This window comes from Corvus cornix, chromosome 1 (assembly GCF_000738735.6).
Source record: "Corvus cornix cornix isolate S_Up_H32 chromosome 1, ASM73873v5, whole genome shotgun sequence".
NCBI classification, from domain to species: domain Eukaryota; kingdom Metazoa; phylum Chordata; class Aves; order Passeriformes; family Corvidae; genus Corvus; species Corvus cornix.
The window spans coordinates 100,596,172-100,621,475 of NC_046332.1; the positions used below are offsets into that span (position 1 = coordinate 100,596,172).

Below are 25,304 nucleotides of genomic sequence, written 5' to 3' on the forward strand. Positions count from 1 at the left end.
AGTCTTGTACAAAACAATCAGTACCCAAAAATCATGGATATTGTGCCATTGCTTAAGGATAGAAATTGAGAGAGGAGGTTCTGCCATTACTTGTAAATGAAGATGAGTCTAGAAATGACAGTGGCATTGATCAAAAGTGAGCTTCAGTGAGCCAAAAAATGTCAGATCAGGTAAAGAAGCTACACCAGATTCTTACAAATTGCAGTTAAGACATCTTTTCACACATGTGATTTCTGTCAGGCTCACAGGAGTTACAGGAAAAAATCTCTGCTGTACTGGAGCTCAGTAAAGAAGTAAAAAAAAAAAGAGTTTCTACCTGGCAGTAGAAATTTCTGTGACCGTAAGGTCACTGGAAAACACAAATAAGTTTTGAAAATAGCCCTATTTTGGAACTTCTTATATTCTACCCCAGATTTGTGACGGATGACTACTTTTAGAAAGACTATGTTCATATTCTTAACAAATTGCTGACATTCCCCTTTTGTGATACAGTTGAACTTTTCAGTAAAAACAATGATTTCACATTGTATATATATATATATATATATATATATAATAAATGTTCCTGTAAAGGTTACAAGTGGTATAAATGTTCATCACTACCCCTAGTATGTTTCACATTAGGAGATCAAAGTCATATCATCCTGACTCCTTTTTTTTTCTTCTCTTGAATTTCATTCTGATTTTAGTGCAATCCATCTTAAACCCCACCAAAACCAACTAATTTTAGGATATTATGATTTCAGTGTCATTGTTTTGAGCATAGTAATACATAAATCTGTGTAGCCAATGGATCAAGGACAGCTGGAGGCCAGGCTGGTGGCAGGGCCAGCTGTAACACAGGTCACAGGTCCATGCAGGAGACCTGGCTGACTATGACCTTTGTATGACACAGCCCAAACTGGGCTGGGGGCTCAAGTGAGAGTGGTTAGGGCAACCAGTCCCCACCTCCCTGGAGCCCCTGTGGACCAGACAGTATCTTCATATTCCCTACCACATTTGCTACTGACCTTGTTCAACAAGAGGCTTTGTTAAACGAACACTCAAAAGAGTGGGCCAACATTTCAGCTGCAACTGAATGTTAGAAAGCAATGCTTTATTTGAACTTTTCTGCAGTAATCATTATTTCTGCAATAATCAAAGCTAAGTAACAATGATATATGAACAGCAGGTTAAGCCTTTGTCTCCTAAGAGAATTGAAGAAAGTCTTGTCACAGTTTGCTGTGGTCTCTCTAGCTGATTAAACAAAGCCTTCCTAGTGTGGGTTCTGAAACTTAAAAAAACCCCTTAAGATAATTCACTGAAAGAATAATAGATACAATGTTAATTGCAGCATGGCTATATTTGCTACAATTACACCAAGAGGGATTATCATTCAAATGTGAAATATGAGGCATGTAGAGCTGCAGTCATGACATATTGTGCATATCGTGGCTCAAGCAACTGAATAGTATTTGACATTTGTCAGCCCATATTTTCATCTCTTTCCCTTTGCTTGTACTCCTGTTTTATCGTATACCAGGTCTTTCTCTCAGTGTCCAGAATGAATCATGAATGCAGAAAAATACCTATGTAGTCTTGATTTCTGTAGCAAAATACTCCATATCTAGGAACAAACTGTGTTACAATGAATGCAACATCTAAGGAAGTATTGTATTTCTAAATGTTATATATAAGTATATGTGTGGGAGGTGGCTTTGAAATTTAGACTACTCCAGCAGAACAAAAAAGTCTAAAAAAGTCTGTGTAATGCTATTTGCATTCATGCTGTTTCTTTTTTTTTTTTTTTTTTCCTTTTTTTCTTGTTTGTTTTGTTATCACTGTTTTTATCCTTCAGGGAAATTACTACTAAGGAACTGACTTCCATCTTGGTTGTAAAATTGATTATGTTCTACCCCGGAACCATTTAAATTATTTGTGCTAGGGGCCTGAAATAAAATGCTATTATAGGAGGAGAAAATTCTCAAGGCTTCATGTCCTAAGCTAATAACAAGTCCTGTCAAACTAAAGCCTATCCAAACCTTTTAGTCTAAACAAATACTCTGGTTTCAGTTTCGGAAAACATTTTCCATTTGAGCAAAATTGGTTTGGTTGTTAGGTTATTTTTACACAAAAATAGGGACCAGGAAGGTTCCTTTCAAAAGGCAAAATCAATGGAATAAATGACATTAACATGTGCAACTACAGTCTGGTGCATACGACAGTATTAAACATTTTTGCAATAAAAAGCCTTCGGCCTGGAACAGCTCGACTTTCTAAGCTGATAATATTTTAGTGAGAAAACAACTTTAATAATCCCTCTGAACATCATATGCATGCACAAATTATTAGATTAAACTGTCCTAGTTATTTGGTTATTACAAGGCTTCTGCAGGAATCACACCCAAGCCACAGGAAAACACTGATTAAAAAACTCCAAAGCCTAAATACAGCATAATTACCAGAGGGAAATCAGTGATTGAACAATAATATTTAAAATAAATGGCAGTGTTGAAAGGCTTTTCCAAAATGTGTTTTAATAATTGTCTCTGCTAAGCCTTGGAGATAGACAAACGAGTATAAAACATGGGAACTTCTCCTCTGGTTAAAAGACTGTTCACAGCAAGGAGGGCAGAATGAATCAGAGAACCCTATGACTTTCTAGTTTCTGAATTTAACCCCAAGTTAACTTAATTGGATCCTTCTCCCCTATACTCCTATTCCCTCCTTCCTCCCCCTTTGAATGTGTGACCTGGTTTCTCAAATCGATTTGGCCAGTGGGTATTCTTTATCATAATTCCCTTTTCAGTGGGCAAAAATGGGTACTTCCAGAGAGTCAGTTCATCCCTATGGCCAATCAACAGCTAAAGCAGATGGGTTGAAATCTCCCATGGAGCTCCCTATCTGTTCAAACGGTGAGCTGAATCCTGTGCCCATCATTCACATGACTGAGGACCTTTCCTCAGACAGCAGCTGTAGCATTATTGCAAATTGAACAGACAGCAAATAACTTAGCAATCAAATAAACTGCTTCTTCATTCTAGCCAGTGAGTGACAATATAGAAGGGGCAATTAAGGCATAGCTCCTTTTCTCCTTTTTGTTGGAACAAAATTCAGGAATTTTGCTTTCTTTTCTGTGCAGCAGAATGGTTCCATTTGAGCTTTACAACCCCTTCTCTTCCCAGCCCTGCTTGTGGCCTACTATACATGTGGGAGGTAGAAGAGATGCACTAATATCCTGTCAGGCTTGGGAAGGCATTTAAGGTGTATTTCCCTCTTCCTTGATGAGTGCCAGTACCACAAAGCTTCCAACAGAAAGATTGGCAAGATTTTGTTTTACTATTCCTGCAGTTACTTTGGCATTTCTTTAAAGGACCCAAGGCTGTCAGTATGTGCTTGGTGGACTCTGAATAAACTCCTGTGCACAGTCCTTGTATGTTCTCATTGTAGCTCCCGAATCATGTTTGACCCACGTTGGAGCTAGATACCTCCCTGCACACAGAAGGAGGGATTCTGGGCATGAGAAGAACTCAGCTGCCCAGAAAATGTTGAACAGTGAAGGACCTACTGAACTTAAGTTATCTCCAGAGCTAAGCAGCAGCTGAACAAGGGCAAAGTGTTTGGACTTAAGCACTTAGATCTTTTCTGTATCTGTGATCAAAGGGATTGGATAGAGAGGAAAGATGAAATAAACACTCCCCTCCAGTTAATTTTTATCCCTTTGTACAGCTATTGGGTGGAAAAGAAAAGAGTAAATACTTAGAACTGGGTTGTTAAGGCCAAGAGGGGAACATCGCTTGAGTTGAGTTGAAAGAAAGAACATACTATGATACAGCAAATTACTTTACAGGCCATTGGACCTAATGCAGCCATGAGAAATCACCTGCCCTGTAAAAGTGGCTTATTTTCCTCAGGAAAGAGATTGTGAGGTTTTATTGTAGCAATGGAAAATCAGTGCCAATGCACCTGCTGCATGGCAACACCAGTGCCAAGAGGAATGTTGACTTTCAGCCTTTCTGAAGATATATTGAGGAGTACTCAAAAAATAACAGCCCTCAGATAAGAATGCAGAGAGCTTTCCAAGAGCTCAGTAGATCCTCTGTGGAGACCATTCTGTGAAGGAATGGCTGCTGCCAACTGTGCAGGGCAGCTCTGATGGTATTCACTAAGGATAAGAAGATTTTCCTGAGGATGCTTTGTGCACCCCTTCCTCTGGTAAAAGCATATTAATATTGACTGAATGGCACTGATGGATTTTCATGGGATGTGCATGAAAAGAAAGGTGGTGAGCATATTTGTTGGAGAACCAGGTCCTGCTTGTGGCTTTTTCTATGCTCTTCTGCAGTTATTTGGCAGCTGGGGATGTTAAACAGATGAGGGTTTGTTAGAAACAGCAGGCTCCGTTCTTTTGCTCCCCTCCCACCTTAACACCACTTAATGTAATGTTTGTGCCTAGGACATGTCCTGTGTGAGTAGGACTGAGTGGCTGTGATGCCCTTCCTCCTTGCTGCCCTCACGGTTCAGACTGGGGCTGGGCTCCTCTGGCACACAAAGCATGTTAAAAAAGCTGCCTTTAACTTTTAATTTCCACGCTTTAAAGTGTTTTTGTGTAGGAGTTTTCTGCACTTAAGCTTCCTGATGTGCAATCAATCAAAGTCATGGCTGCTGAAATAACATTAGATTCAAGGTACCCTTTAGGCAGAGTAAGTGTTGCAAAATTGACAAATATGTTTACAAAATAAACATTGTATTGACAACTTAAGCAAAAATCTCTTGCAGCTGCATAGGCTGGAACATCTCCCTTGCCCTCCCCCCACCTTACCCATGAGTATGGCCTACTCTGAAAAAAACCTAAGTCTGTTTTAATTTCTCTTCACTGCTTCTTATTATGTCCAAAACCAAGCTGACAGCAGCAGCCAAGAAGGAGTGGGCACTATTATTGCACATTTTTTCCCTGTCTATCTCCCGTTCTCCTCCTGATGTGTCTGACAGTGATACAGATATGCATTTTTTGCAAAATCCCATTTGTAGTATGTCGGTGATACAGAGTCTCCTCAGGAAAATTCTTGTGGGTTTTGGCAGTTCTGTGGAACAGGCAGCAATGTGGATCCACATTGATCTGAACTCTAAAACATGAGTTAAGGTTTCATTCAGAGCTCTGCCACTGGCCCCTCCAGAAAACCTGGGCAAGGTGCTTACCATATACACACACCTTAATTTCCCTATTTGTAAAATGGAGCTAAGAATATTTCCCTACATTGCACATACTCATTGAGAAACAGGTGGATTAGCTTCTTTAAGACTCTTCATTAAGATCTTTCAGAAGAAAGAGGCAGAGAAATACTCCTTTTTTGAAATACTTGTAACCTGAAATACTCCTTAGTCTTTGAGTCTCATTAGATGCAATCTATTCTCTGCTAACTTGTGATGTTCCATGCAAAATATTTCTCTAATTTTTTTTTTGTTTGTTTATTTTGTATCTCCACCATAATTGCAAGTGATTAAATGTCAGTTAAAGTGAGAAACATGTACAGGGTTCACCAGCCAGGCAAGGCTGGTGAACCCTGTACTTCCCCACAGCTCTAAATAATGATGGAGCAAGTGCAAGTGAAATTTCTGACGTCTATTAATAAGTTACCAAATTGAAAAATAGCTCTTAAATATAATATGAAGTGTGTCTCTTTGTATTTCTAGCCATGTTTGACTCTCCTCAGAAACTTGATAGTGAGGTTAGAGTTATTAAGAGGGAGGATTTTTCAAAAGATACATTTATTTATGCTGAACATGAATACTGGGTAACACAGCAATACAATCCAGGCTTCTGTACAGGACCAGCAGATCTTTTGATCTAATAGGAGTCAAATCTGTGTAATCTGTGCTGAGTCATAACGGAAATGCAGGTTGTAATGACCACGTGGATATAATGATGTAGGTGTGCAGTCCTACATTTAAGTTAGTTGCAGGAACAGACCCATGTTGTAAGAATATTTAGTGCTGGAAAGAAACCTGGTGGTGAGCTATTACTACCTTAGACTTACCAGTAATGCAAATGCCTAAAGAATGGTTCAAGAAAGACACATGTTCATTTCCAATTATGCAGATAGAATTCCTGGCTCAGGCAGATCATTAAAATCTCCTGAAAAAGTTATAGTTTGACCCTGAGCTTCATGACTTAAAATTCTGACCAATGTGTTTTCTGAGCTTCCTTAGAACTTTCAGAGAGAGAGAGAGACTGGGGGTGGGTTGGGGGGTAACATGACTCACTTCAAAGCTTTGTTCTTCTCCAGCTACTTATGGAACTGACAGGGGGAAAGCTATATAGGTTGTTATTTATATATAGGCTGTTTTCTTCTCTTGCGTAGGCAGACTCGGTTTTGCAGCTTCTTTTAAGTTACACGAGTCAGCTGAGCATGCCAGAATTGCCTGAGAGTCAGAAAAGCTGTTCCATTTTTCCCTTCCTCTCCCACCTCTGACATGAGCTGTGCCCAGCCTGGGGAACCTGGGCTTGTGCAGTGGCTGTGCCAGGTGTCCCCACGATTGGAGGGACAGCAGAAAGCAGCCTCTGGGGCAGCAGGTCTGTGACTTTGTAAGAGGAACAGTCCCACGCCAGGGCTTTGAAGTAGATGTCTTCATCTTCTTCTCACAATGAGATGCCACAAGAGATTAAAAGTTTTAGCTGGACTTAAAAATTACCCATGTTTCATCAGACCATGAATCAAACAAGAAAAGATTTTTTTTTTTTTTTAATGAACAGAAGTCAGAGCAACTAGATAAGACTAAGCAGGAGTGCAAAAGTTCATGCACAGCCCTCCTCCCACCTAGTGTGTCCTCAGCTACAGCCATTCCAATGATTTTAAGTGGCAGAAAACTCAGTTTGGTCCCCCCTGAGCTTTCAGGAAATTGTTTTGTTTATCATCTCTGAGAGTTTCTCAGTACAGTTTCTCCAGATCCCATATCATTTAAGCTTTTGAACCTTCTCTGTCTGAGCAGGATTAGCAGTTCCCCAAGGATGCAGAAGTCTCTCCTCCTTGTAGGTGGTTCAACTTCATCTATTTACTGTTTTACTGACACAGTATGTGACACAAATTAGGAACACACACACAAACACGCACACCAAGAGAAGTAAAAGGACTATACCATTGATTATAATGCCATTCTTGTGGAAAGGATGTAACCCAACAAATCATATGCAAGACCCTTTCAAATAAAGTTGCAAATAGAAATAAGAAAATCAGAAATTGTCTGGTGCTTACTTCCTGCAGAGATGAGCAATCTTCAGCGTGAATCTTCACCGAGCAGTGGTGATATCCTCAGTAGCTCCCTCCAGGACTGTGATCTCCTCCTGGTTGTCTCCAGCCTTTCCATAAGGTGAACATTCAGCTGTCAGTATCATGAAGTCATTCTGGCAGCAAGATTTTGCTTGCCACAGGACAACAGAGTTCAACAAGCCTTGAGCATGTGGTATCAGGCTGACATGAAAACCATTCCCTTCACTTGTGCTGCAGTGCTTTGAACCTTGAGGGCCATCCAGCAGTCTGTCTGAGAGGTGCCTGTGCTGTCCTTCAAAGAGCTCTCCATCTGTACTCCAGGCTTCTTCTGTCACTGGTACTGAGTGTTGTGGGCACTGCTGGTGCTCTGTGGTGTGTGGCTCCTTGGAGAGTCTCTGGGTACTTTAACTACAGCTGCAGACTGTACAGAACAAACACAGCCACTGTGGCTTTAGAAAAGGGATGAGGAAAAAAGAGCAGTTTATAGGAGTAAACATTGGTCTTCAGGCTAAGCAATCAAATAAACTTCAGAAAACAATTTTCCTGTTATGAAAGTCCCGTACTTAGGCTCAAAATTAAGTTGAGAAGGGAATATAGATGTGCTCCATACATGACACTGCATGGCTAAAAGGCTTCTGCACAAACATCTTTCAGTGGGAAGCAGTGGTGTTCTTAGCTATTGCTTTGATTATATATTTGCACTAAGTTCCCAACTATTGTGACTGAAATGATTTCACTCAGCCTGAGTGAAATGTGTGATGACACTGTTTTGAACAAAGCTCTTGGTATAAGAGTCCTGGAGACAATTTAACCTTACAGAACTCAGGAAGTTCTTAGATTTATAGCTCAGGTGAAAATGAAATCATGTGAAAAACATGATAGCTGCAAACAAAACCTTAGTACAAGGCTCTGCTTGGAAGCAAAGGTTCAGGATTTGGGACAACCAATCTTTAAATCAACAGAATTTTCTTTTTGTCTTTTGAATCGCCAGGGAGACAATTGTGCAGCAGCCCATCACCAAGTTATTACAATAATCAAAATCTACATCAGAAAATGAACATGAAAGGTGACTCTGTCTCTTCTGTGCTTGAGTAGCCTTGTGAGTCCTTGCAGGTGTTCCTGGTGGCTCCACACAAACACAAAAGGGAGCCTACAATGATGTGTTCCTCTGCAGGTTTTTCCTGCTTTTTTTGTTCCAGGGCTGGTCTTCCACGAAGGGATTGAAAGCATAATTTACCTAACAATGTCAATTGGTCAGATATCTCTGTCTGGAAAGGACAGGTAGATCTTGATTAGGAAGTACTACAGAAAAGAGGACAAAAAAATCATTACATTTCAATAAATGTGACTAGGAAAAACAAGGAAGGAGGTACATGCCAGTAGTTTCAAACTGTGCAGGTCTGCTTCTGTCACAAAGCCTGGTGCTCCAGGAGCCCTCAGGCCCAGGAGTTTTCTTCAAAAGAGGTTGAGCAGGTTGATGGTCTGTAGTTGGTTAGTGCGATCCACAGAGTGGGTCAGGCAGATCCTTGGTTGGAAGAGTCCATGGGAAAGTATGGATCACTTGGCTTTCTCCACCATCCCAAGTGAGGTGAAAACCAGAGGTCTGGGCATACAACCTGTGTTTCACCACAGGCAGTGTTGATCCCAGGTCCTGAGCCTACAGGCTCAAGCTAATTTGGGTGTGATAGGTACATTTACATTAATGTGGCAGCTCTGATCCCTTTAGAATATGGGAACTGATTCAGTTAAATTAAAAAAAGAAATCTTTGTGTGAATCTTGCTAAATGCTGCTCTTCATTCCCCTTTATTTGAATTCCATTTCCTTTCCTCTAACCTGCCCTCCTTATCCCATTTTCTTTCTTTCTGTTTATTAATATTCAGATCATCAATTTCTTTCAAGGTACATTTTCACCTTTGCCATATTCTATTATTCCCATTGTACATCCTCTTTCAATTCTGCATTTCCTTAAGTGCTTTACTGTACATGAAATGTGACTCACTCACACTTAAAATTGGAAATGGACCATATTATCCTGCCAGAGCCTATGTTTTATTTGATATCAGCTCAGCTTCAAGATCTGTTTTTACAGATGTTTTTATTTTTCATCTTAAAACATTTTTTCAAAGATGGAAAGAGAAGAAATCGAAAATAAAAAGATAGAAATTTCATGGAGTGTATATACAGATCTATTTATTATACCATTATTGTCAGTTACAAATTGCTTAAATGATCCACATAAAAAGCATTTTTTTCCCCTTCCAGTTTAATCAGATGAAAGAAACAATTCAGAATCCAGAGCCAGAAGATATGCTAAGATAAGAATGATAAGTGGCTCAGGAATAGTAAGTAACTGATCAAGTAATAGTCGAGGAAGAAGGATATAGAGTTACTGAGTAATGTAATGACCCATGCCATTCTCAGTTTTTTTTAGTCTGATCTTATATTTATTATTGATAAGGCAATTTTCTCTGACCAAAGGATTACTTTGATCTACCCATCTCTAATCTAGAGAGACTGGAAGTCATAAAAATAAACAAATGCATTTTCCCACCAGATTGCATTGCTGAACGTCCTAGGAAATCCAGAATTTAGGAGTACAATCTTAGAGAAGAATTGGAAAATTAACTCTCTATTCACAAACAGCAGAGAACAAAAGTGGAAGAAAAAAGCTATATTACCCTAGGCACCCTTTTCTAATTTTAGATTTTTGTTGTTTGGTTCAGTGAATTGGATCACTTTTAGTGGTTCACTTAGTTGTGACTACAATAGGAAATACAGCATAGAGAATGTGTTGTGGAATATTCTGAAGTCACCTGAGATTTAACACAATTTTTATGCTATCCAATGGAGAAATAATACCAGAATATGTATATATTGGTGCACATGTTCTTGGTATTCATCACAGTAGCTATGCTGACATATGCCACTTCTGTGACCCTTACCTGCTTTACTTGGAAGGAAGAGATTTGTTTCTATTGCTGCAAAAATGAAATCCTGACTTGTTATTTGATAACAGTCATGCACGGAGTTAGTTAACTCTTCAAAGGTCAGTGAATAATGCAATTTGGTGCAATTCTTCCTAACTGGATGGCAAAGGCAATAACTGAACCTGCATGGCTGTGGCTGAGCTGAACGAATATTGCTTTTCACCTGAGGCAGTTAAAGAACTTTTGGATCTACAAACAAAAAGTTTTCTAAAGCTGAGTTAACAAAAGAAAAAAAAAATTCAGAAAAGCATAATCACAGCAGAAAAGCTGTCCTTACAGAAGTAGGCACTCTGGCTGTGCTCAGATACATACCACACTGAATCTTAAATATAACTGCTTCTTTGGTCAGTATCAGCATTTGACTCTCTTTATGAATTTAATGACATTGTTCAAAGACTCTGCCAGTGGTTCTTGCTAGCAACCATGCAATCTTTCTCATTTTTTTCTCCTAAGTGATTGTTTTTATCCAAGCTTTTATCCACTCAAAAATTTACCACTTAGAGTCCAAGTATTCAAGAGAGCATCTAATAACATTAAAGAAATATTATCTGTTGATTTCACTGGGAAGGAAGAGCCAAAATCTTCTCATTGTAAATGAGACACAAGACTGACTTGTCATCTGTCTGCAAGGGCTGACAGGATATGTTTTTATCCATGTCTTAATGCGGCCACATATAATTCTCAATTTGCACTGAGCTCAGCTTATATGTGGGGGTGTTTCTGTGTGATAAATGTCTTCCAATTACTTAGCAATAAGAAGCTGCTTCCTTGTAGCAGAGACATCAATCCTTATTTGTCACCTTTGTAAACTGATCACCATGGCTTCACCAATCTGTTGATTACTTTCTTTGGTTCATACACAAGAAACATGACAAATATTGGTATTATTTATGTTATTTCTGCCAATGTGAACTTGCTTTGTTTGCAATCCAAATGAAGGGCACTGAGATATGCTCAGATGGTGGGGCTGTCATAACCTATGGGGGCTGTGTGAGCACAGAGTCCTAAGGTTTTTGTGGGGCAGGAATATTTCTTCTCCCTTTGACTGTAGAAAGCTTTATTGGAAGTCTGGTTGGTTTTCAAGGGAAAAAAAAAGAAAAATACTTAATCGAATGGTTGTAAGTGCTTATTCAAGACCGATTTCTTGAAAACAGAAGAAGACAAAACATACAAAGTGAGACCAAGGAAAAGAGCAAAGATGTGCAGAATACAAATGGTGAGAAGCTGATGTTTGGTGTTGCAGGTTTATTGCTGGGACAGGTCAAGCACAGACTGTGGGTCTTATTGGCTTCTCTGAAGTCTGACCAAACAATACTGCCTCTGCCCATGACATTGGGTGGGGTGAGGTGCCTCTTGGTCTCTGACACTACTGTAGAGCACATACTTATTGGCCAGCTAAGCCAGAATCTTTTCACCAAGAGGGCAGAGAGAGGCATCCAGGTTGAAGAGCTGCAAGAACCACAAATTCCTATTTACACATAGTGGGAAGGATGTGGCTGATCTGGGGGGAGTTGTGGTGTCCCCATCCTGTTCCTCCCCAGTGTTTTTCAGGATCAGGGCAATGAGAAAAGTCAGCAGTGCTCTGGTGCATGCCAAAGTACTAATAAATAATGAGCAGAGGAAATTGCATTTTTTCCCTCTCATTTTTTATAGTGTAAATCTGTTTCCACAGGGGGCTAAGGCTCTGTTCAATCTTAGTTGTACTCTACCATTATTTACAAGGCATGAACTCAGCACACTTCTCAGGTGGGGCCACCAGAATCTCCAGTTTCCAAATAATTTAGCATTTCACTTCTATACTTTCTTGTTAACTATTTCTGCAGTGGTCTGAGCTAGACTTGAACTCCTGACATACGAGACATTTCCATTTTATTGTCATTTTAGAGAGAAGTGTTACAACATGCAGTTGACTATCAATGTGCAAAAGTGGGCTTTTGACCGTGGTTACAATTTCAATTAGTGTTACTTGATGCTCAGTGGCAAAGATCAGCCTGTCCCTGCATCATTAATGTATAAGAAAATCTCACAGTTTGCTCCCAAGCTGAGCACCAGCCCCATTATCAGTCCAAATCACAAGCCTTTGTTTTCTCAGCTGTAACGTGGTCGGTTAGAAAAACTGCCTTAAGCTATCACTCAGACTTCTTTTTCTTTGTCTGCAAAATAGTCATACTATTTTTAGGGAAGTTGAGGGCTTTTGAATCACAGCACAAAATGGGTAAGACTGGAAGGGACCACATGGGGTCATCTGGTCCAAGCTCCCTGCTCAAGCAGGATGAAGTGTTACGTCTTGTCTTAAATTTACTGTACAGAAAGAATGAATTGTCAGGAATGGGAAATACAAGGCAACTACAACATTTGATTGCACAAAATGACACATGATGAATGTGCCAATACTTCATATGGCCTTGGAAAAAAACCCCAAGCAGTATTGGCTTCACCAATCTGCTAACTGATTTTGTATTCATGGTATTACATTTTTCAAAGGTAAAAATACGCCTTTTGAGAAGAAAGATCAAAATGTGTCAATGACACTACCCATGCTAGAAAGAAATATTTTATTGCTTTTCTAAAGTGGTTTTACTTTATCTGGAAGACAAGTTTACTCCTTTTTTTGGTGATGCTTCATGTAGAATATAGTTAGATGATATAAAGAAATGGCAGTCTCTGGTTGCAGTTATTGCTCTGTCCTCCCTTATTTACATCCAGCAGGATGTACTGTAACACAGTCCTGTGTCACCTGTTAGCCATGTCCTGCAGAGTGTTGGATAATTCCTGCAGTTTCTTGGGGGCCAGCCCCACTCTGAAGTTGGGGAGCATCTTGCTTTCCCTCTTCAGTGGGAGTTGGATGGAACTGGCACAGAGATATCTGTGACAACTCACAAGCCAGGTCTGTATTTTTGGCATCTTGGCCTGGTTAGGACAACAAAGATAGCTATTAGCCCTACTAGTGAATTTTGTTACATGCCTGTGATCACCTCTTCTGGCCCCTGCCTGGGGGGCTCTCTGAACATCTTTGGAAATACCTTAACTCACTGATCTTCTTCAAAGACTTGAAGAAAATTTCCCTTTATCTTTGAAGGGAAAACAAACCATAAATGTTTCCCTTACATTTCCTGGCTTGAATGCAGTCAGTATTTATTTCTGCATCAGCAGTGAGTGGGAGGTTTAGCATCTCATGACTTGGCAGAACCAGCAATAGAAATAGAGCAAAAAATTTTGGATGAATAGTTTATTCACTAAAAAAAGGCAATTTTGGGTGGCTGGAACAAGTTGTGAATCCCTGCTGAGTTAGGTGAATACTTTCATATGGAATCTGAATAATAGAGGGAGGATAGGAAATTTTTTTACCCTGTTTAAATTAATTATTTCTTGCTTGTTTCTTGTTTTGTTTTGAAAATTTCCCACTTTTCATTTAAAATAACTTTTGTTTCAGTTTTGATTTAAAATGATACTTTGTTCTATTTCCACCTTTCCAATCTGAAAAATTCTCTGAAACTTTTTTTCCCCAAGAGTTTATTTTAATGCATAGGAGAAGTTAATTTCAAATAAGATTTCATGGTAGCTGGAAATTTTATTCTTTCAAAAAACCTTGCCTAGAATATGGTACTGTGTGAAAACAGAGGTTTGGGGCTTCATATCATGAGTAAAAGATATTTTTTCATAAGATTCCACCTACCAAAATAAGTGGATATATGTCTTTTAACACAAACTGAGTCCCTTTTGCTTCATATTGAAGTTATTTTCACAATGCAGAACCCTGGGAGAGGATGGATGTGTCTTTATTTCCATTTTACACTTGTTTGACAGACTCAGAGAGTTAAAGCAGTTGTCCGGATTCTCATGAGACTGGCATTGTAGCAAAAACAGAGCTCACATTTGGGTTGATTCACAAATGTCAACAAATGGCAACTGCTGAGCTGCAGGACCCATGACCATGTTTTCCCCTGGATTGTCTCCACAAAAGCATTCTTCATTCTAGTGGTGACATACAGCAATGTGCTGAAAGGGGTCCAAGAGTTGTGGGAGAGTCAGGGTGATAAAATAAAAAGAGCTTGAGAGGTAGAAGGTTTAATCCCTGCAAGTCCTTCATGAACAGTGTAATTCTTCTTGTACTTTCATTTCCAGGAACTTCACTGGGATCATTGATGCTACAGCACTGCTGTACAGAGAACAAACTGGTCTTTTTTATATAGTGGGTATGGCCAAATAACAAATGAGGAAAATAATGAAGGGAAAGAAGCAGCTTTGTCAGATTTACTATGCTTAGCCTTACAATACTTGGCTCCTGATGCAGACAACTCTAATTCTGAAAAAGTTCTCTCATTAGCCAGCCCTAAAACATTTACAAAGCATCTGAATAATTGATATAATTTATGGTTTTATTGGTGGGAGCCATTAAATCCCTTCTTCCCAAACAGCATTAGGGAGGAAGCTTGGCAACATGCAGTAAAAAATGGAGCAGCTATTTAAAGAAAGAAAAGGACAAGAAAATCTTATTGAGCTTTCTGAACATGATAATGCTGAAGAAGGCAGAGTTTTCAAATATCCACTTCTATAAGTATTTTATAGTCAATGGAGCCAGTATGCTGTCGGTGTTACAGGCTTTTCAGAGGAAGTTTTACAAGGCCTCTCTTTGAAAAAAACCCCACCTAATTATTCATTTTATACATGCAAGCTTAATAATGTCAACTTGGAATTTGTATTGTTGCTGGATTCTGTGCTGCAAGTGAAATTATGGGAAAGGTGTCAAATGCTCAGGTAACAGTCTCTATTACATAAGGCTTATGTGGGGTTTTTTCTGTTGTTCTGCTCTGCTCTGATTAGGATTACATCAAGGTACTGGCTAGCAGAGATAATTCATAGGCTTTATCTAGCCAAAGTTGGTGTATATCAAGCGTACATGCATACCTGAAATAGCCTTCCAGAACTCCAGTCTTGGTCAAAAAGGTGAGACTGGCATTTTTAGGGTACTTTTTATTTGACTATAGTGCAGATATCTACATTCCACTTAGAAGAATTTTGTCCTAAAATTTCTTGTTTCTTAGCATTAATTGAAAAAAAATCCCCACATGCACATAGTGCTTTTTAAGTTAGGTGAGAAAAAACCTCCATCAAAAAATCAGTCTGCACAGTCCTACATGTACCCAGTAGTGACCATGGAGCATGAAGCATGGACATGGTAGTTAGGGAAGCTGGAGATACAGTACTGTTTGATGAGTCCTTACCAAAGCAGATGCTATAAGCCTTTAAGTTGAACAAATATATGAGTTTTCATGCTATACTATGATCTGGGGAAAAAACCCCTAGCTGATACCATTGTTTTTGAGTTTGATGGAAGAACCTCCCTGAGCAATGGATGTGTTTATGCTATCATGATTTACTCAGTTTTGCAGACTCCAGCTTCTGTTAGCATGTCAGAAGATTCCGTATGTTTTCAGGCTTTTAGCAGCACAATTCTGTACATATGGGAGATTCATAGGTAAACTAAATTGATTTGAAAACAAAGGTGTCATCTTTTACTCATTGCAAGATGTTACCATTTATTTACTTTTAATATGGTGCTGGAAGCAATTCCTTTCTGTTTTCTCATTTAAAGCTGTGCCATGGTGTGGCACTGGCCAAACAATAGAACAAGCTACGTATCTGCCAAGTATATCATGATTCTCTGATTCCAGCCCAGCAGGCTGGAGTTAAAACAATCCAGCTGGCTCAGCAGCTATATAGATGCCATTTATGGCAGCACAGTGTAAGTGGCAGGATGGCTAACTCAGGGCTTCCTTTATCATTTTGCCTTCCCTGCTTTAAGCCCACCAGGACAGGATTTGCACAGTCAGAAGTGCTGATTCTTCTGACTTCAGCTCCCTGCATTGTGCTGTCTCTGGCAGCACAGTCCAGCTGTTTATGCATGTCTAATACATCTCCTAAGGACATTTGTAAAGGAAAACAAGCTGGCCCTTCAAGGAAAGCAACAAACAATCTAAACTCAGCTGCATTTTATACAAATTACAGTGAATTGATTCCTACTGCGCCTCAGCCTGTGGCACAGAGTGTCTGGGACATTGTTGAGTTTTCTCTGGGTTTCACAGCTGCTCAGTAAAGATGTAACTTGTACAGTTTTTTGTGTGTGGGAGAGTGAACTACTTACCTGCTGTGTATCTAATTGAAAGGCACAGATTCATGGTGTCACCTCAGCCTGCTACATGTCAGCCTATGCGAGCTGTATGCTGGGCATTGCCATGTGGAGCTGCACTATTGCTACTGAAAGGCACTGATGCAGGCTGAATAACAGTGCTTGGCGCCTCCAAAATGTCCTTCTCAGCATTCAGGATCTGCAGGGTGAAGCTCTGTATCCTTTCTGTTGTGTTTTAAATACCAGTTCCTCTGCTCATATTGCTTGCTGAAGCATGTAGTGCAGTATATTCCATTTGACATTAACAGAAGATGTTCTATGGACTTTGAAAAATGATGCTATTCAAGCACGTGGCAAATACAAGCAAAACCCACTGATAGAGGTGTGATTCCTTCCATCATGAAATGGTTGTCTAGCCAGAAGAGCGAGGTCATTTTGAATAGTGTATGCAAAGGGTAGAGGTGCAGTTTTCCAATGTGGAGATTTGGTCTCCTGAATATGAGTATCAGGAACACAACACATCCTTTTCTGCAGCCTTTTCAGACCACTATGTGTTTTGACTGCATTGACGTGTTTGGCCTGCAGGGTATTATTCAAATGTTTATAATATTTCAAGGTTCAGGTACGATCCATTTTGCTTATCTTGATTCATCTGTGTGGGGGTGCCGTGGGTCTCTGCCGAACTGAGGTGACCTTGAGTATCTGAGATATCTGTAGAGGACTGGTTAATATGAGATACTGAAGGTCTGTGCTCTGCTGCATTTGCAAATGGGCACTAGGTACCGAATGTGTCAGTTTGTGATGCTGTTATTTAGACACCTGAGTAAAGCCCTGGGTGCCTCTGCTTGCAGAGGTGTTCTAAGCTCCTCCTCACAGACATGAAGAAGAAGAAACTCTATTTGGGTGTTATTAATCTCATTGTAGAGAAGACATGTAAAACTGTTCACATGCATTGCATCCTAGATATGCCCATTCTTCTTCATTCTTTCGTTTATTTATGTCAAAGTAGTTTATGCAACTAGCTCACATGTACAACGTAGACATTAAGTCAGATCATTGTAATTCCACTCAGGAGGTAATACCAACAACAGAGACAACCTGCTGTTGCCTAATCATAAGATTTCTGCTTAAAAACTGCAAGACTACAAAGAAAGGCAGAGACCAAACACACCTGTGGAGAATGTACCTTTGATGTACATAGTATGTAGCTCATTTAATTGGCTACTGTTTGGCCCAGGGTAATATGATAGAAGTCTTGTAACATTGCAGTGCTGTAATATATCTGATTTTATTGTGGACCAGTCAATTCAAATCAGAATAGATTTTTATTAGAACAGAGGCAGCTGGTATTTGGGTATTTTTAGTAGATAATATCTATGAAGATTTATTTTTCTTATAGAGATGTTGGATAAAGGTCAAGCAACTAGGATTGAATATTTAATTGGTAAAGTGGTATCAGCCCATACAATAGAATACCCTGAGTTTACTTTGAAGTTGTGGATACCAAATACAGCTAATTAAACAATATGGTAATTGGTTAATAAAAAATTAAAAAGGTGAAATCTATAAACTTTCTACAATTGTTTTTCAACAGGTATTTTATCACACCTTGTATTTGTATTCTTTTTTCCAAACTTTGGTTGGGACTAAAAGAACATTTGTATTTTGTTAGAGTAATCCTGATCTTTCCCTAAAGGCAGTAGCTCATTTGTGCATTCCTTGTGGACATTAGTTTTCATTAATAGTTAAATTATGTATTTGTTATCAGCCAATAAATTAACAAATCAAAACACAGAACAAGAAAAACACCACCTCATGGAACTCATGCTGTGCAAAAATGTGTTTGTTTTTTTGCATCGATATCTTCAGCTAATGAAGTAGTTTGAGATATAACATGCTGTGTCCTATTTCTTTCTAGGTCTCCTATGTAAAAGCTATTGACATTTGGATGGCAGTGTGTCTTCTGTTTGTCTTTGCTGCTTTGCTGGAATATGCAGCAGTCAACTTTGTATCACGGCAGCACAAAGAATTTCTGAGGCTTCGAAGAAGACAAAGAAGACAAAACAAGGTACAACTGCTCTTTACCTGGGGTGACTGGGTCTGCCCTGACAGCCCTGCTCATGTGCAGTTGATTACTTGCCTCATTTCTTCTTGCCCTTGCAGGAGAGTCTCATTCTAAAGTTTCCTTTTGAGTGATTTGCTCCTTGATAAAGATCTGATAATTGGCTTCTGGGTTTATTTGCAGTTCATGAAGTTATTGAACATCAGTAATTGGTCACCAATTCCAAGAATTTTCTTCTCTTTGTGCAATTGCTGAGGCAGCTGGACCTCTACAAATACTGTGCTGCTATGTGGAACCACCAGTGGATAAGGAACTGTTGGGTGCAATGACATAGATAGAGGAACAGTATTATCCAGATGTGCTGTCATCAGAACATGCCTGTCTTTTCTAGTGCTGCCTCAGCTAGCTATGCTAACATGGGAGATTCCCTAGGATAGCCAATTGCAATGATTGGCAGTTCTGCCCTCGCTTTTAGACCACCAGCAACTGGTGTCTTTCCCAGCTGAAACCAGGAAACACAGCCATTTTAAAAAAGGAAAAGGATTAGGAGGGTTTCCTCTCTGGAATCTATCATTTCACAGATTGCCACTGATGTAAACTTCAAAATTTTAGCAAAAGACATATCTGTGAGTGTCATTTTCACATAATTTTATGCCAATGACTGAAATGTAGAAGAGGGGATTGCTTGTAACCTAGATGTCAGTCTAGAAATAATTTTAAGAAGTCTGTCCATCTGTCCATCTCTCCTGGATTTTTTTTTTTTTCAGTTAATGGGAAGACAAGAGTAGATATTAAATTGAGTTTTAGTCCAGTCATGATCATTCCCACATCTAGGGAATGTGGGAACTGTAAACTGTACATATACATTTGCTAGGTGAAGTAAATATTTGCTTGAGCTGCACGAGTGCTTCAAGCTACAAATAATGGTTTCCTTTACAAGAGGGATGACAACACTGGCACAGGGCATTTGTGTTTTGACAGGTCTGTCTAATAAATGTTCGGTAGCTAATGTAATACTTGATGGATGCTCTGGGAAGCAATCCATTGCTGTTCTCTAGTTTGATATTATTATCAGATGAATTGAGATTCCAATGAAGATTAGATTACAGGAGAAAGGAGAGATGCCTGCCTGTTTACAGGCACACAGACCACATGCACTGCCACTGGAAGCCTTTGTTTTCAAACCCAGCATGGCAGCAGCAGAAGTTTCTGTATGGCATCTGTAATTTCATTTTTGGATGCAAGGTCTTTTTTAGAGGTGAACAAGTAGGTAAGAAGCCATCCTTGGTAAGTAACAGTATCTAGTGACATTACTCAAGCTTATGAGATTTTGGTCCATGGAAGTGGTCCTTAATCTGCTTCGAAAACTATTATTTTGGTGGCTATTAAAAGAAAGTTATTTAAAACCAAATCATCAGAAGACTTGTGCTTATCCTAAGCCAGGTGGTGCATGGATTCTTTGCAAAATAGGTAACGACCTAATTAAATACAATGAAATATGCAGCCAAGTAAGAGACACTTGTCCATTTGCATAGGGTTGCTTTTTCCCTATGAATCTGGTTGCATGAATTTCAAAATAGGGAGCAATGTTACTAAGGCAGTTTCTTTAGGAGGTATTTTCTGCATCTCTACTTGATTTTGTCTCTCACGATTTTCTCAGTTTATTTTGCCTTGGAAGTGATTCTCACTGTTTTGCATGATGGTCTTCTCTAACCAAGCCATTCTTCTCTTTGCCTGTTGTGTGTGTGTGTGTGTGTGTCGTCACGTTGCTGCTGTGGTATTCCCATTCTTGCTGCTGCTATCTATGCTGACACTCTGGGGACAGGCACAGACTATGACTGTTGGGAATGAGAGCGTTGAGTCCATGCGGCGCATGAATGGCTTGCGGAGCAAAGAGTCATCAGCTTACGGGACAGTGAATCAGATCGGCAATTCAAGTTTGAGGGTAAAACTGTAGTGAGAAAGAGAAAGCAAGAGAGTTTTAGTATGTGCAACGATGTCATAAATCAGCAAAATGGATCATTTTGATGGCATCACTAGCAGTCTCTTGCATTCTCTTTGCTAAATGCCCCCACAAAATACACAGTACTGTCCCCAGCATGAACAGCAGTTTCATGTACATTCTTATGGCCCATCCTTATGCTTGCTTTTTGCTGTGTCTGGGCTATGCCACCCCTATTCCAAACCTCTTGAGGAAAGTGCATGGATATTCAATAGCTTGGTCCTGTGTAAAGATAGAGTGAATGGGGTGGGGGGACAGGGCCATAGGAAACACCTTGAGGCAGTAAATCCCACATTGTGTCATCTTTCAGATGAGCGTATTCCAACAGAATTTGGTATGTATAAAAAAAATGCATTTTTATTGGTGTGGTATTTATTCCTGAACTGTCAACCTGCAGCCCTCCTCGTCATGATGTCCTGAACCCTGCTTAGTGGAGTATGAATAGCTATGAATGAAAAAAGTATTTCACTGATTTCTTTTTATTTGCTTGGAGACGAGCCATGAGGCTGAAATCTTTTACACAGTGTAACATGTAGCAGATCAGAAGCAATAAGATAGCAGCTGATAGATCCAGATTATGGGTGAGCTGTGGAGGTAATAAAGTCAATGACGGAGAAAAAAAACGAGCTTAGCGTGCAGGTCATTGCTTGCTACTAGTGGCTGAGGAATGAAATGTGTTCATTTAAATAAAATGGGACTGGGATTTTAATCTTTCACGACTTGATTTCCCAGAACAAAAACATTGTCTGAGTCACTTTTGAGCTGTAAAGGGCCTCTAACTTTGATCAAGCTCTGTAAAGTCATGTGATTACAAGATGCAGATGATTTCAGTGAATTTTATATATTGTAAAGGGAATTAGTAGCTTCCAAAATCAAAGCAAAACCCACAGTTCATCTTACACAGCAAAATTAATATAGAGTGTTCACAATACGATAAATCATTCACAGTCAGAGCTACAATAGCAAGCAGTAGAAGAGAGCCTTAATTTCTGGGTACTTTCTATTGTAGAAATAATCATATTTGCACATATACCAAACTGAATATAAAAAGAAAAAAATCAGGGTCTCTCTAGGAGATATTACCAGTATTAGTATGCTGCCACAGAAAAGCTGATGCCATAACACTACAAAAGCAGTCAAAGTAAGTACTCAGTGCTGCATGTCTCACCAGTCACAAAGTGCTGGTAGTCCAGCTAAAGTTTGTGTCCGTTGTGGTTATTCTCTCCTTTAGGGAAGCTTGCCGAAACCTCTCTTTTCCTTTTGAATATTGTGTATTACACAGACAGCCAGGGCAGTACACAGAGGGGCCGTGTCGCTGCAGTGCTTTTGCTGCAGAGCCCTAAGAGCTGGAGCTGCTCCGGCATTGTTTTCCCCTGGAGAACGCCCATCACATAAGTGACGCACACTTGAGAGGTCAACAGAGGAGATGTAGCAAGGCAGAGGTTTCTGGAGCAATGCTGCCATGGTTGCAACTTGGTCCTCTTCTGCTCAAGAGAAGGATGTTTATGTGCAGAAGAGAACATAGGAATAGAGGCTGTGGTGCCAGAAAGAGCCTCACAAGCAGGGAACTTGACTTGCTGAGGTATAACTCACTGAATCAAAGCTTATGTTGAATGCACATGTAAGTCACAGTCAAGAGAAGACAGTGTAAGAGTCTGGTTGAATATCTATACTGCATCACTTAGTGCTAATCTAGGGAGAGAAAAAAGGTGCTAAATCACACCTGGCCATGATTCCTGGATTTGCAACTTGATTTACAAAACAAGAAAATACCTGCTCTCAGTTTTGTAAGCCTGTATCTCTGGCACTTCTTTTGTTATTGCTTGTGCTGGGATTGTTCTTCTTAGGGCTGCAACCCTCAGACCATTGCATGAAAGCATATATCTTAAGAGACCATCAAATCTCTTAAGTCAAAGATCAAATTCTTAATGTTTTTCTAGGAAAAGTCTGGGTTGTATTGTGAAACATCCAGAAATTGTAGTGCAGATGAACCATTTGAAAAGATTTCTTTACCTTTTGGCATCTTCCACACAGACTAAATCCCTATATCCTCAGGTTATTCACCCTGTCTGTCTTCCCCATGCAGTTTCTCTTGGAGGAAGCATTCAAAGTTTGTCCTAAAGGTTCATGTAGTCTTTCTGTTCAAGTTAAATACACCCATCAGTAGCCATACTCGATTGCTGAAAGAAATGGTTGCCTATTTCTTGTATATCATGATACACAGAGAGATTACAGGCTGCAGAAGCCATGAGTCTAACGGTGCTGAGGACGTAGTGAAGTTTCATTATATTGAAATCTGAATTTTCATGGTGCCAGATCACTTGGAAGAAATTAACTTCTTTTTAAAATACGATTTTTAATAACCAAATGTGATTTCTTAGTTTTCAAAATGATGGGCTTCCAGGGAAGCAGAACTGTTTACACAGTTCAATCATTCCTTTTTGAAAACAGTAATTATTATATTATATGATCAGTAATCAAAATAAGTTGCCGTACACTAGTATTCATATCATCATCTCAAAGATGACTTCCTAAATTTTATGTGTGCTGGTTACCACTGTGACCAAGACTGGGGGTTAAGTTGGGACTGTTAGTGTTAAAAGCAATACTTTATATCTTGAATGAAAAATTATGCAGCTGGAAGATGTGACAGATATAATCCCATGTGCAGGGAACACAGAGCAATACAAACAACAATGCTGCAGCCAAGGGGGTTCACATGCATGCAGATTAGCAAAGGGAGGCACAAATGGTGTTTTCAAATGAAAGAGCTGGGACTGGGACTAAGTGATTACAGAAGCAAAGGGTAACTCCTCTAAGCAAAGCTAGAAGCACCTGGTCGAATGTTGCAGAGAATTGCTGGCCTTTGGATGGAGCTGCCAGTGGTGAAGCAAGTACCACAAATGCAAAAACAATGTTACTGAGATAATACAGTATTTCTGTCTTTCAAAAGGAGAAGAGGTATGCATTGAGTAGCACCAGCTTTAATAGGCCATCTCTATCATTTTAATCATACTGAAATCCCTCCGTCAGATCCCTCAAATAATTTTCTAAGATTTTCTAGACTTGCCCATTGAAAAAAATCAGTGCCTCCAGCATGACTTTGCCTTTAAAGCACTTGGCACTACTGTCCCTGGTGGGAATGTTTGCCTGCTATCATCCGTGTGCGCATCATTCGGCGGGAGGATGTGTATGCTCCGCGTTATGTAAGGTGCCGCATCATGTGAATAATGGAAGTGCTCAAGGAAAGCCCTTTTGCCTAGCTATTTTTGGAACTCACTGAGCGAGCTCAAACACGAGTTTCATTGTGAAAAACAGGAATCCGAGTCTGAATGGCTTTTTCTCTCTCTCTCTTGTCTTGCTTACTTAACAGATTAAAGAGCATGTAGCTTCTGCTGTAGATAAGCACCCTAAAGATACTGTGGTTACTTTTATTTCTCCAGGGCAATTGCATTAGCACTTTAATGTAACTGTGCAGAAAAAAGCCAATAGGAGATAAATACACTAAAACGATCATTTAGCTTGAAGTTATAGTCCCACATACAACTGAAATGAATGTTTAGCTGTAGTTAAAAAATAGACACAATTCATTGCATCATGTTGCCATGCCACTTTGTGGCTTCATCTGAATGTCCTTGTCTGTCTTTTTATTGTGAGCATGAATAGGCTAGGAATGGCCCTAGTTAATATCAGTATAAATATGTGTATTTTTTATAAAATGGACATACCACATTTACTTTAAACATTTAAACAAAAGCATCATCTCAAATTTGAAAATTATCATTATATAAATCCTTAGTCTAGCTCTAGGCACAAGTCTAGAGACAGGAGTACCCAAAGAAAGAGCAACCTGTAGGAAGAAAAGCAGTTCAGCCATGGGGGTGGTATCCAAGCAGTGGATCAAAAAATTCTAATAAGGGCAGTCTGACCAGATGGAGCAACTAATCTTACTGGAAATGTAGATTTTTCAATGAAAAGCAAACACAGACAGAGAAACAGGGGAAGAGAAAAAATGGGTTTTCTAGTGTTCTGTTTACAAGTGTAATTGAAAGTGAAATGAAAGCTTTTCCCTCCCTTATTGGAGGAGGGAAGGTTAAAAATTCTAAACAAATATCTGTATTTTATGTGATTTACTGCCTCAGACACAAAAAGATGATGGACTATGTGGGGTGGATTTTTCACCCCAAACCAAGAAACAGAAGAGAAAAAGGGTAGTTTCATTTCAAGGGAGAGAATTCTGAAAGCCAAATAAATACCCTTAAACATTCTGTAATAAAAGGGAGACTAATTTATGGAACATGTCACATGAGTTCCTGAGAAAGACCTCCACCTATCAAATCCCAGATATCTAAACAATAATTGAAGTGGGTAGAGTGCCAGTGCACAAGCTGGAGTAATGGAATCCAGGCACCAGAGTAGGAGAAAAACCAGGAGAGCAAAATCAGGAGAAAAAACTTGGAATTTCTGGGGAAAAAAACCCTGAACAAACAGCATCAAACCAAACCAAAAAGAAACCACAACAAACAAACAAACAAACAAACAAAAGAAACACACAGAAATTGATGATAGGGAAACCATGCCCAGTCTAGAAAGGGTGGAAACCGGAGAAGTGGATAACTGGTGGGGAGTAGGTAAGGCTGCAGAATGATGACTCTTTATACCCACTGAACTGATCAGTGGTACAACAATGAGTACTCTGTGGGACAGAGGACAGATATTCAAACTGTAGGGACCAGGCATGGCACCAAAGCAGCAAGCAGGACATGTTACAGTATAATGACTCATGTTGGCCAGCTAACAAATACTTAAGCAAATTATTCCTTAAGGTTAAATAAGATAGGAACAGGACATAAACTACAGAACATCACTATTACA

The 25,304-nt window shown here is 39.5% G+C and overlaps 1 protein-coding gene across 7 annotated transcripts in view; it reads left to right on the forward strand.

The window, feature by feature from the left end:
* GLRA2 (glycine receptor alpha 2) overlaps nt 1–25,304 on the forward strand; it is a 123,173-nt gene that overhangs the window by 76,011 nt on the left and 21,858 nt on the right. For 4 of the 7 annotated variants that reach the window (XM_019283090.3, XM_010394420.2, XM_010394423.3 and 1 more), the window contains exons 8-9: nt 18,284–18,433; nt 20,253–20,372. In XM_019283090.3, the coding sequence (XP_019138635.1) occupies nt 18,284–18,433; nt 20,253–20,372 (270 nt within the window). The remainder of the gene's footprint in view (nt 1–18,283; nt 18,434–20,252; nt 20,373–25,304) is intronic. The other 3 variants (XM_010394424.4, XM_010394422.2, XM_010394421.2) reach the window with 1 other exon arrangement.